General features: G+C 38.8%; 1 protein-coding gene across 3 annotated transcripts in view; it reads right to left on the bottom strand.

Moving 5' to 3' along the window:
- The window catches only part of vps54 (VPS54 subunit of GARP complex), a 35,894-nt gene that overhangs the window by 16,378 nt on the left and 7,423 nt on the right, over window positions 1–12,093 (bottom strand). For all 3 annotated transcript variants that reach the window (XM_062438445.1, XM_062438449.1, XM_062438438.1), the window contains exons 2-7: window positions 11,203–11,377; window positions 10,233–10,474; window positions 2,747–2,831; window positions 2,203–2,237; window positions 1,243–1,374; window positions 306–691 (exon numbers count right to left, since the gene is read on the bottom strand). In XM_062438445.1, coding sequence (XP_062294429.1) covers window positions 306–691; window positions 1,243–1,374; window positions 2,203–2,237; window positions 2,747–2,831; window positions 10,233–10,474; window positions 11,203–11,347 — 1,025 coding nt within the window. In that variant the 5' untranslated portion in view covers window positions 11,348–11,377. The remainder of the gene's footprint in view (window positions 1–305; window positions 692–1,242; window positions 1,375–2,202; window positions 2,238–2,746; window positions 2,832–10,232; window positions 10,475–11,202; window positions 11,378–12,093) is intronic.

Genomic DNA, 12,093 nt, shown 5'->3' on the forward strand with positions numbered 1-12,093 from the left:
GATGGATAGATAGATAGATAGATGGGTAAGTAGATAGATAGATGGATAGATAGATGGATAGATAGATCGATAGATAGATAGATAGATAGATGGGTAAGTAGATAGATGGATAGATAGATAGATAGATAGATAGATAGATAGATAGATAGATAGATAGATAGATAGATGGATAGATGGATAGATAGATAGATAGATAGATGGGTAAGTAGATAGATAGATGGATAGATAGATGGATAGATAGATCGATAGATAGATAGATAGATAGATAGATAGATAGATAGATAGATAGATAGATAGATGGATACCTGAAGCTGTGGATCCCCTGCAGCTCCTGCTGCAGCACCTCCTTGGTCGTAGCGATGAGTTCTAGCGCTCCTACGAACTCGGAGGTGGAGAGCAGCAGCTGCACCGTCGGCTGCGTCTGATGCACCGCCGCCATCAGCTTCAGCTTGTTGTGCAGCTTCACGCAGTTGTTGCGCGTCAGGGCGGTGCGGAGGGCCCTCAGAGGCCCCTGGCACATGACCCGGTCGATGGCGGCAGTGCGGCCGCGCAGCACGGACACGGCTCGCTGCGTCTCCTGCAGACGGTCCTGCAGCTCGTGCTGAGACGACATGGCGTGAAAAAACGCCTCGGAGCGAAGAGAGATCTGCCGAGCGATGCTCACCTCCACCACGTCCAGGTAGTGACTCAGCTAGAGGGAGAGAGAGAGAGAGAAGGGGACGGTTATAACTACACTAAACTAAACACAGAGAGAGCAATAGATAGATAGAGAGAGAGAGAGAGTAATATATAGAGCGATAGAGAGATAGATAGAGATATATATATATATAGAGAGAGAGAGAGAGATATTGATCTCTGTGCTGAATAAAAATGATGATGTCACTGCTGATAATTGAACCTTTAACTGTGTAAGTCTGTATCTGAAGCTCCTGATTGGCTAAATGTGAAGCTGCTGATTATTTCAATCATTGATTAATCTGCTGATTATTTTTCTGTCTGCTGCTTTTAATTAAATCTAAATTTTAGTGTTAATATCTGAAACTCTGGAACTATTTATTCTCCTGTTTTTATCTGTTTTAGCTTCATTTGAATCATATTTAAATGTCTTTTTCCCTTTTATATTCTATCCTGATGTATTATATGTTCTATGTAAATCACTGTGAATCTTCCTGCTGTTGAAATGAGATAAACTCGTGTTGCTTTTCTTTATGTGACGAATGAAAAGCTTTTAAAGTTTCCAACCTTCTCCTGCAGCAGTTTGGACGAAGCCACGTCTCTGCTGCTCTTCCCTCCGGCGCTGTTGAAGTGCGACCAGGGAAGCACAGCGTTGAACGTAGCCGGATCCTCCAGAGCAAACTCAGGCTTCATGAAGATCTGAGAGGAAGGAGAGAGAAGTCATGATACAGGAAGTCAGAGCTTTTATTCTGAAATTAACACGAAAGTAAAGGATGTAAGAGAGTTTAACCCTCCTGTTGTCCTCGAGTCAAGGAAGGAAGGAGGGAAGGAAGGAAGGATGGAAGGTAGGAAGGAAGGAGGGAGGGAAGAAGGAAAGAAAGAGGGACGGAAGGAAGGAAGGAAGGAAGAAAGGAAGGAAGGAAAGAAGGATGGAAGGAGGGAAGTAAGTAAGGAAGTAAGTAAGGAAGGAAGGAAAGATGGAAGGAAGGAAGGAAGGGAGGAAGGAAGGAAGGAAGGAAGGAAGGAAGGAAGGAAGGAAGGAAGGAAGGAAGGGAGGGAGGGAGGAAGGAAGGAAGGAGGGACGGAAGGAAGGAAGGAAGGAGGGAGGAAGGAAGAAGGAAGGAAAGGAGGGAGGGAGTAAAGGAAGAAAGGAAGGAAGGAGGGACGGAAGGAGGGAAGGAAAGGAAAGGAAGGAAGGAAGGAAGGAATGAAAGAAGGAAGGAAGGAGGGACGGAAGGAAGGAAGGAGGGAGGAAGGAAGAAGGAAGGAAAGGAGGGAGGGAGTAAAGGAAGAAAGGAAGGAAGGAAGGAGGGACGGAAGGAGGGAAGGAAAGGAAAGGAAGGAAGGAAGGAAGGGAGGATGGAAGGGAGGAAAGAAGGAACAGTCAAAACAGACGGGGTGAATTTGACCCGGGAGGACGACAGGAAGGTTAAACATTAATCTGATGATTCATTAAATATATTTTCATTACATATCTAATGTCAGTTCTTTGTGTTCTTTGTGTTCTTAATGATTTCGTGTCGTTACCTTCGGGACTTGTTCCAGCTCAGCTCTGGATTTATCTGAGGAAACAGAAAAAAGCTCAAAAATCAGCAAGAAGAAGAGTTTTACTTTCTAAACTAAACTATATATATATGTGTGTGTGTGTGTTTTAATTTAATTACTTATTTATTGTTATTTACTACTATTATTTCAATGTATTTATAAGTTTTTTCTTTATTACCATTATTTATTATTCTTATATTTAATCTTAGTGAAGTATTGTCAATATTTATTAAGATTTAATTACTTATTTATTATTGTTATTATTATTTAAAAAAAAGATTTTCTTTTATACCGTTATTCAATCTTATTCAAGTATTGTCAATATTTATTATTATTATTATTATTATTATTATTATATATTTATTTTTTAAATGCAAATAATAAACAGATTTCTAAATGAATCATCTATCTGACGTTTAAATGTCTGCTTCTATTAAAAAACAAGAAGAATGTGTTGGCCTGCTGATGTAAATGTGATTCCATTGAGGTTTAATGGAGGAAGCAGAAGCAGGTTAATAATTAATACCGTGGTTGGTGGTGATACTGGAAACGGCGTCCACGTCGTCTTTGTTGGGACAGATCGTCTTACAGCGTTCATGAATTCTTTCCCTCTAAAAATAAAGAAAAAAAACACACAAATAAAGGTTTAAGATTAAATTTAAAGTCTATAAACACAGTAGCAGCCTGTAAAGCTTTAATACTGATGATGCAACAGATGGACGGATGAATAACGGAGACACTACGCTGCTTTTCTTTATTCTTTCACATCAACACAATATTAATTATCACAGTTTATGCTGATGATACGCTGATTTACGTTACATTAAAATCACATTAACTGATATCCTGTCTGTCTGAACAAGGATTCTGCAGGTTTCACCAAGTTAAATATGAAACTTTAAGACATTTTTAACACCACATAGAACATAATTTAATACCAGTTTCATGGTTAAATTAAATCATTCATTCAAAGTCCCTGTAAAGTAAGAATAAATGTGTTCTGAGTTTGACATAACACAGAAAAGTGTGTTGTTAACCACCCTGCCAAATTTGTATGATTAAAAAAAAATCGCCAAATATATGAAATTAGGCTTCAAAGTTGTGTAAAAGTCTACCTATTTCTCTTCTTTCAAACGCTGTGGGCGTTCCCGCCGAGTCCGCTGAAGCCCCGCCCCCTACCAAGTGTCACCTGTCAATCAAAGTCACCACCTCTACCAGAAACATGGACGCTAGGTCTGAGAGCTTTCTGCTGCTAACTCAGCTGCTAGCTCGGCGGCTAGCTCAGCTAACTGGCTAACTGTAGACTGTAGTAGTTAAACCCTTAAACAGGCAATGTGCATCAGGAGATACAGACTCTGACTCATGGTTGGTGAATGTGCTCGTTCAATTGTATGTGTCTTTAATTTGTAGAATTAAAAGCTTGTGGTCGGTTATTATATCTTAATAGGGGCAACGTATCCTTGCAGAGATACAACTCATAAAATACAAAATATATTAAAAATATTAGTGGGAATTTTTTACTTTAGGTGCAAATGTACGACTGAGTATTAGGGCCATACTAAGAGGGAAAATAAAGAAATACAATTTTGGAAATTACGAGAATTAAGTTGTGAAATTACGAGAATAAAGTCGTAACCAGCGATAGCCTTGCAGTCGACCGCTACCAGACAATAATAATTTGATGCTGATGAGCCAAAAGATGAAGTATTTCCTTATTTGTGAAACCGATACCAAAGTATAACTTCACAAGATGCTCAACATTCCTCATTTTAACGCAGCGGGAAGAGTTTTCATAAAATTACCACTTTATTCTCGTAATATTACGACTTTATTCTCGTAATTTCCACAAAAAAAACCCCCAAAAATTCTCTCAGTCTGGCTCTAATACTCCGTTATACAAATGAGATGATAAAAGCAGTAACATTAAATTATGTTTGGGTTTTTTTTTACATATTATTTTCCACTCCTGCCTGTTTAAGGGTCAATAACTAACATTATAGATTATAGAAAGCTATAAAAAGATAATCTATTGATGTTGATTAATAACATCATAACAAAGAAAGGCAGAACTGTGAAGGATTGTTTACAGCACACATTTAACTTGTAGTTCATTGGCAAGTTTTTAGATTTAAAGTATTTAATAATTAGCTTTGTGAGGTGAAGGTGAAGCATTTGTGAGTTTATAATAATCTCACACAAATACCAACTTCTGTTTTTAACTATAAACACTGAAACTGTTTCCTGTTGGTCAGTAAATTATAGTTCATAAAGATTCATAATTTAATTCTCCTCAAACAAACAGAAGCACTTCATTTCCTTTAATAATAATCCCACATACTTCTCTTAGAGTCATACTTTCTATTTATTGAATTCAGAAAATCTAAACTTAATACAATCAGATCATGATAATTCCCAGCTTCCTGCCTTTGCTCTCTCCTGCCAGAAGGTGGCGCTAAACGACAGGACGAGATTTAAAAAACAGAACAAAACTGCTTCTGATGAAACCTCCGAGTTCCTCTTTGGTCTAAATGAGAACAATAAAACCAAAGTACAGCAGGAATAAGGAAGCAGTCGGAGGAATGTCGGGCTGCTTTTCTTCAGGCTCAGCTGTTTGTTGTTTTATCGTCACTCAGACTTCAGAGAGCCGAGAGCCGAGAGCCGAGAGAGGAAACCAACATTACGATAACTGAGCGGCTCTGACAGGAAGAGAAAAGACGTCAAACTGAGTCTTTCTTTCTAAAACGTTTCACCTCAGACTGGAAGTGAAACCACACTCAGATTACCCTTCTTCTTCTTTTTTTTTTTTTTTTTTAGCTACATGGAACAAATTGTGCTAAAAAGCTGCTTCATGTGCAAACTTCTAAAACATGCTGATAAAAGTTAACTAAGTTTAGATCAGATTTATATCTCTGATCCTGATCTGGACTCTTCTTCTAAAGAGGAGATGAAGCTCAAAGAAAACTGAAACATTATGAAGGAGAAAGAAGTTGGATATTCAACAGTAAGGATTCACTGATATTAATATCGGATATCGGCCTTGATATCGACAAAACAGATAGATCATGTATCGGATAATGAGGCCGATCGCTTCACTTCTTAGTTTCAGCTTCTATATTTTATACTGGATTTTAAATTCCTGTTTGCACTAAATGTTTACAAAGACATTTAGGGCTCCATCTTGCGGGCGTGTCGCATGTGTCTTTGGTAGTTTCCCCCGGCGCAGTTGTCGTTTTTCTCACCCTGCGCCCACGTTGTCTAAATAGCAAATGCACTTGCACCAGTCTGTGTATCTATATGGGCGTGTTGGTCTCAAAATGAGTTAGGGCTGGGCGATTATGGCAAAAATCAAAATCACGATTAATTAACTTTTAACCTCGATTACGATGAATGAACGATTATCTCCTCCCTTGATGAAAAATTATGTATTTTCTGTTTCTTTAGTTTAGTATTTTACACATGAGGATCTTTAGGGAGGTAAAATAATGATGTTTTAAGGCAGGGGGTCAAACATGAGGCCCGAGGGCTAGAACCGGCCCGCAGAGGAGTCCAATCCGGCCCACTTCTACATGTCTTCTTTCCATCCATCTTTCCTCCCTCCCTTTCATCTGTCCTTTCTTTCTTTCTTTCTTTCTTTCGTCCTTCCTTCCATCTTTCCTTCCTCCCTTTCTTCCTTCCATCCGTCCTTTTTCTTTCTTTCTTTCTTCCTGTCTTCTCTTCCTTCCATCTTTCCTTTGTGCCCTCTCTTCCTTCCTTCCTTCCTTCCTTCCTTCCATCTGTCCTTTCTTTCTTTCTTTCCAGTCTTCTCTTCCGTCCTTACATCTTTTCCTCCTTTAGGGAGTGAAAATAATGATGTTTGAAGGTGTGACGCTGTGGTTAATGTCTAGTTAACTTGATCAGAACTATGTAAAGATCATGGTTTGGGTTCAAATGATCACTGGAGACAAGTTTTCAAATTCCTTAAAGATATGCAACCTTTGCTGTCATGGCAACAGTGAACACCACCATTAATTGACATGAGCAAGATTAAGTCGATCAGAGTTTATAAATGTTGGTTCCAATTATTTTTCGATTAATTGCCCAGCCCTACAATAAGGTTGGTCAGGCGCATTGGTGGCGCGTTGCTATTTAGAGGCAGAGGAAAGCGATTGTGCTACTGACTGAAAAACACCAGATCTAAAGTCACTGGTGCATATTTTACTGTTATTAAAGGATCATCAAGAGTCCAATATGCTGCTAGATAGGCGACACTGTGCCTGTTACACACACGGACGCGCAGAAGCACACACACATGCAAAACATCACTAATAAAGGGACACAATGTGAATTCGTATTATGGATTACATCAACATCCAGCCACTTTGTATCAGAATCAGTCGATCGCAGTAATGATCAATGAAACTGTCAATGTAGTCATGTGACCAATCCTGGTAAATCCGCCATCAAACTAACAATCCGCCAAAGTGACGCCTGGATATTAAAGAGAGACGACACTCTGATTGGTTTCAACACATTAAAAAAATCCATTCAGCACTTTGAAAGCGTGACGAAGTGATGTCAGACCAGTTGAGGTCACATGTCACAAGAGCTTAAATCATTTAAAAATGTTTATCTATTTATTATTAATCATTTATGATCATTTAAACAATAAAATCCACGTGGCTTCTTTGTCTTCAGGCCTTTTAAACATAAGATAAGATAAGATAAGAGACTTTATTGTCATCGTACAGTCACCTAGACTGCCTAACCCTAGTAAGGATGGTCTGAACCCAGCTGTAATTGTGACATAAAAATCACAATATTTTCATTTATCACAATTATTTCTGGGAGAATATATCGTCCAATAAAAGTTAGTTATGGTGACAGTTCAACTTAAAGGTTTAACCCTCCTGTTGTCCTCGAGTCAAGGAAGGAAGGGAGGAAGAAGGAAGGAAAGGAGGGAGGAAGGAAGGAAGGAAGGAAGGAAGGAAGGAAGGAAGGGTGGAAGAAGGAAGGAAAGGAGGGAGGGAGGAAGGAAGGGAGGGACGAAGAAGGAAGGAAAGGAGGGAGGAAGGAAGGAAGGAAGGGAGGAAGAAGGAAGGAAAGGAGGGAGGGAGGAAGGAAGGAAAGGAGGAAGGAAGGAATAAGGAAGGAAAGGAGGAAGGGAGGAAGGAAGAAGGAAGGACAGAGGAAAGAAGGAAGGAAGGAACGTAGGAGGAAGGGAGGAAAGAAAGAAGGAGGGAGGTAGAAAGGAAAAGAGGAAGGGAGGAGGGAAGGAAAGAAGGACAGAGGAAAGAAGGAAGGAAGAAAGGGGGATGGAGGAAAGAAGGAAGGAAGGGAGGAAGGAAGGGAGGAAAGAAGGAACAGTCAAAACAGACGGGGTCAATTTGACCCGGGAGGACGACACGATGGTTAAAAAGGTTTAAAAAGGTTGTAAAACAGCGTAAATAGGTGTAAAAATAACAGAACTTGACTCACAAAATGCTGCCGTAACATTTACCGTTATGACTCAGAGAGATTAAAACACATCCCATCATCTCAGTTTCACTATTGATCATTTTGAATCATGATATAAGTGAAGACAGAGCACAGTTTCAGTTCCCTTCATGTGTTGCTGTGGCTGAAGCTTCCCTCCGTGGTTCACCGCTACGGTTAGAAACAAAAAGCCTACAACGAACTCTTCACACGTAAGAAGCTGCTAAGAGAAATATTAGAGAGCAGGAAACGAGAGAAAAGAGAGAAAAATGTGTCTGAATTCATAGTGAAGCCTCAGCTGTAGAGTCACTTTAACTTCACACATTCTTTTTTTGTGGACCCAGCATCAAATTCCTGCTTTTAATCCATTTTGAGAGAATATATTAGAAGATTATGGTAAAAATGTCTAAGTGGTGTAATTCAGTTCACTCGTTTAATTGTTTTAGACACACACACACACACACACACACACACACACACACACACACACACAAAAACACACACACAGAGATCGCTTTTCTATCGTTTATTTGCCCGTCACGTCTTCTTTTTCTAACGTCAGTGTGTGGATCATTAAGCTTGTTGTTCTACTAATGGCGCTTTTCCACTACACAGTTCCAGCACGACTCTCCTCGGTACGGTTCCAGGAACCTTTTCCATTACAAAAAAGTACCTACTCAACGTGGGCGGGGTCGTCATAGCACAGCTCCGCGAAACTGCCGTGACTTCGTTTTATACGCGACACAAACACATAAACAATGGAGGACATGGAGGCGGTGGTGTACTTGCTGCTGTATGAGGCTTTCTGTCTCACACAAAGCAAGAAAATTGAGCCGTATAGCTGTAACTATGGTAACGCTGCTGACGGTATTTAAAAATGCTGGGTTTGATTCTTGTGTGGGACGGCTCATGACGCTTCCAGCGACAACTCTTTTGACCAATCAGCGGCCAGCAGTGTGTCGACGTCACATTTTAGCTTGGAACCTCACCAGAGCAGGTACTAAAAAAGTACCAGGTACCAGGTACTTTCCCTAGTGGAAACGCAAAAAGAACCGAGGAGAGTCGAGGCGAGTCGTGCTGGAACGGTGTAGTGGAAAAGCGCCATTAGTGAACTATCAGCTTCTACCTGCTGAGAAGATCTCAGTCAGCAGTAGGAGATGAGGAGAGGAGCAGGGAGGTTGATCTCAGGTCTCTACACTGAAAGCCTGAGGTAGGAGGAGCAGGGTAATCTAGTTCATTTAATGTGTACGGTAGCCTAATGATGCAAAAATTAAAATCAGTCACACTAAAAGTAAGTTCATGTATTTGTTTCAAAAGGTACTGAAGTTAAACCATAGACTGTATATAAAATGGACGTAACATCCGTGACGTCACCCATTGGTTTGTGGACTGCTGCTCGGAGGCCAATAGTTTCGGATCTGAGCAGCGCCATCTTGAAAAATTTCCAGTGCATGCTGGGAAAAATAAAAACATGGATTCTACTTATATGGGCATCAGGAGGAGCATGAGGCGCCCTCCTGAACCTGTGAACCAATCAACCTGTCAATCACGACGTAGCCACGCCCTAATGCATACCTTGCTTTATCGTCACATATAAAATCAGGGACCCCTCCTGTCGTCCTCCCGGGTCAAATTGACCCCGTCTGTTTTGACTGTTCCTTCTTTCCTCCCTTCCTTCTTTCCTTCCTTCTTTCCTCCCTTCCTTCCTTCCTTCCTTCCTTCCTTCCTTCCTTCCGTCTGTCCTTCCTTCCTTCCTCCCTCCCTCCTTCTCTCTCTTTTCTTCCCCCTACCTTCCTCCCTTCCTTCTTTCCTTACTTCCACCTTCCTTATTTTCTCCATCCATCCATCCTTCCTTCCTTCCTCCCTCCTTTCCTTCCTTCCTTCCTTTACTTCTTCCTGACTTCCTTCCTTTCCTCCCTTCCTTCCTCCCTTCCTTCCTTCCTTCCGTCAAAATGTCCCAAATGAACATCATACTGCATTGAAGAAGGCTTTAAACTAGCGATTGAGACCATAAACACATTTTGAAAACGTTTACTGAGGTTAGAAATCAAGTGAGAAGTTGGTGAATTCTCCATTGACTTGTATAGAGACGGAAGTCCTTTTGACACCAAAACGGTCGCCCCCTGGTGGCCTTTTGATAGAATGCAGTTTTAAGTTACTTCTACGTTGGCATCATTTCAGAGGACCAGAACTCCCCGCCTGAGTTAAATGCAATAAATGGGTTTAGTTTTGATTTTAAAAAGAAATGTCCAGGAATAAACACACTTGATTGTTCATTTTCAGAGACAAAGCTATTTAATAAGGCAAAAGAATTTATTCGATTACTCGATTAATCGATGAAATAATCGATAGAATAATCGATTACAAAAAGAATAGATAGCTGCAGCCCTACTACCGACCCTACTGCCCTGGCTGAATGAGTAAGAAAGCCGGCTGTATTATAAGAGACACGGCTACAACACGACGGACACGACCCCAAAACTTCATGAAAAGCAAAAATATAAAACTCTCACATCAACCTGCAGGTCACATGACAGAGGGGGGGGGGGGGGGTTTGTTACCTGAGCCATCTCCTGCAGGTACGGCCCGAAGTGTTCCCTGGTGATGTTGGGGAGGTAGAACGAGGGCATCACCTCCGTCTCTGCGAAGTCCAGCCCCCATGTTTTGGTGAAAAAGTCAGATTCCCGTTTGGCGAGTCGCGGGTCGTTGAGCGCGGCGGGAAGATTCACCTTAGAGCTGAAGACCGTCCATCTGTCGTGCTCCGCAACCACCGACGGTCCGTCACACAGAGCCCGACCCTCACCTGGAGGGCAGAGGCAGGGTTACACTGGTTATACATTTACACTTTATTACAATACTTTAGTTTAAAAGGGTAAAATTGTTAGTGTATTTAACGTTAATTCAACTGCAACCATTTCAATAATAAATCAATCAGACTTTTTATAACACTTTTCATACAAAGTACTGCAACACAAAGTGCTTTACAAAATAAGAAACAAAAAATAAAATAAAAGTAAAATAAATAAAGTTTTAAAAAATAACAAAATATAAAAAATTAATCATTAAATAAAAAATGGAATATAAATAAAAATAATAAAAAATGAACATAAAATTAAATTAAAATAAAAACAATAAAATTAAAATAATAAAATAAAACAAAAAATAAAATAAATTATAAAATGACAAAAATAATCAAACATAAAATAAAATGAAATGTATTTTTTTTAAATTATGAATTAAATTAATTAAAATATATATTTTTTTAAAGAATTAAAATAAAATAGAAAATAATTAAAATAAACAACACATAAAATAAAAAGAAAATAAATTATGAATTAAATCAAATCAAAATAAATAAAATAAAATAAATAATGACTCAATAAAAACAGGAAATGAGGAAACGCTGTCGTTACTCTCATCAATCTGCATCTGAATATCGTTTTTTCATTTTAATGAATCAATAAAGAAACCAACAGATCAACAGTTTGTTTCATCTTTAAACAGTGAACTCATGAATAAGAGTCTCCTCACCGGTCGGCTCTTTGGGGCAAACGTCGGGCAGCGAGCGAACCGGCCGGCAGCGATTCGGGGAGGCGTCTCGCTCCTTGTGATAAATCCCAGCTCGGCCTCGACCGCTGGGACGAGGCACTGGGGAGGAGCTGTGGCTGGACGCCATGACATCGGGAGGAGCCTCCCACGAGGCTAGCTGCAGGAGGGAGGGACAGAGAGACAGACAGAGCAGGGATTAGATATGATCAATAATCATCCTGATCAGACATTATTGACAGAAAGTTGAAACTGTAAATGATTCTGAATTAAAACTTAATTGATTTTAATGTCTATTTTTACTTCATCATATTTCCTCTTTAGTTGTTTTATTATCTTTATTTTCCATTAATATTCCCTCTTCACATTTCTGGTTTCACCCACTTTATTTTATTATTTATTTATTTATTATATTTTATTAATATATTTGGGTATATTGAATTTTTATTTTACCTCTGAAGTTTCCTCACGTTTTCTCACGTTGTGTTATTATTTTGTCTTTTTTAATTTTTATTAATAATGTTTTACATTTTATTTGGTTTTATTTATGATATTATTTCATGTTTTTATTTTGTGTTATTTATTTGTATTTATTTTATTTTTATTTTATATCATATTTATTTTATTGCATTATTATTATTATTATTTTTATTTTATATCATATTTATTTTATTGCATTATTATTATTTAATTTATTTGTAATTTATTTAATAAAGCACTTTCTGTTGCAGCTCTGTATGAAAAGTGTTAAACAAATAAAGTCTGATTTATTAAAATAATAACATTTTAAAAGAGAAGAAATAAAAATAATTTGATGAGTAAAAAGCAAGAATAAATTAATCATATTTTAAATAAGATAAAAGCAATTAAAGGAAA

The sequence above is a fragment of the Scomber scombrus genome, chromosome 2 (genome assembly GCF_963691925.1).
Source record: "Scomber scombrus chromosome 2, fScoSco1.1, whole genome shotgun sequence".
Taxonomy (NCBI): domain Eukaryota; kingdom Metazoa; phylum Chordata; class Actinopteri; order Scombriformes; family Scombridae; genus Scomber; species Scomber scombrus.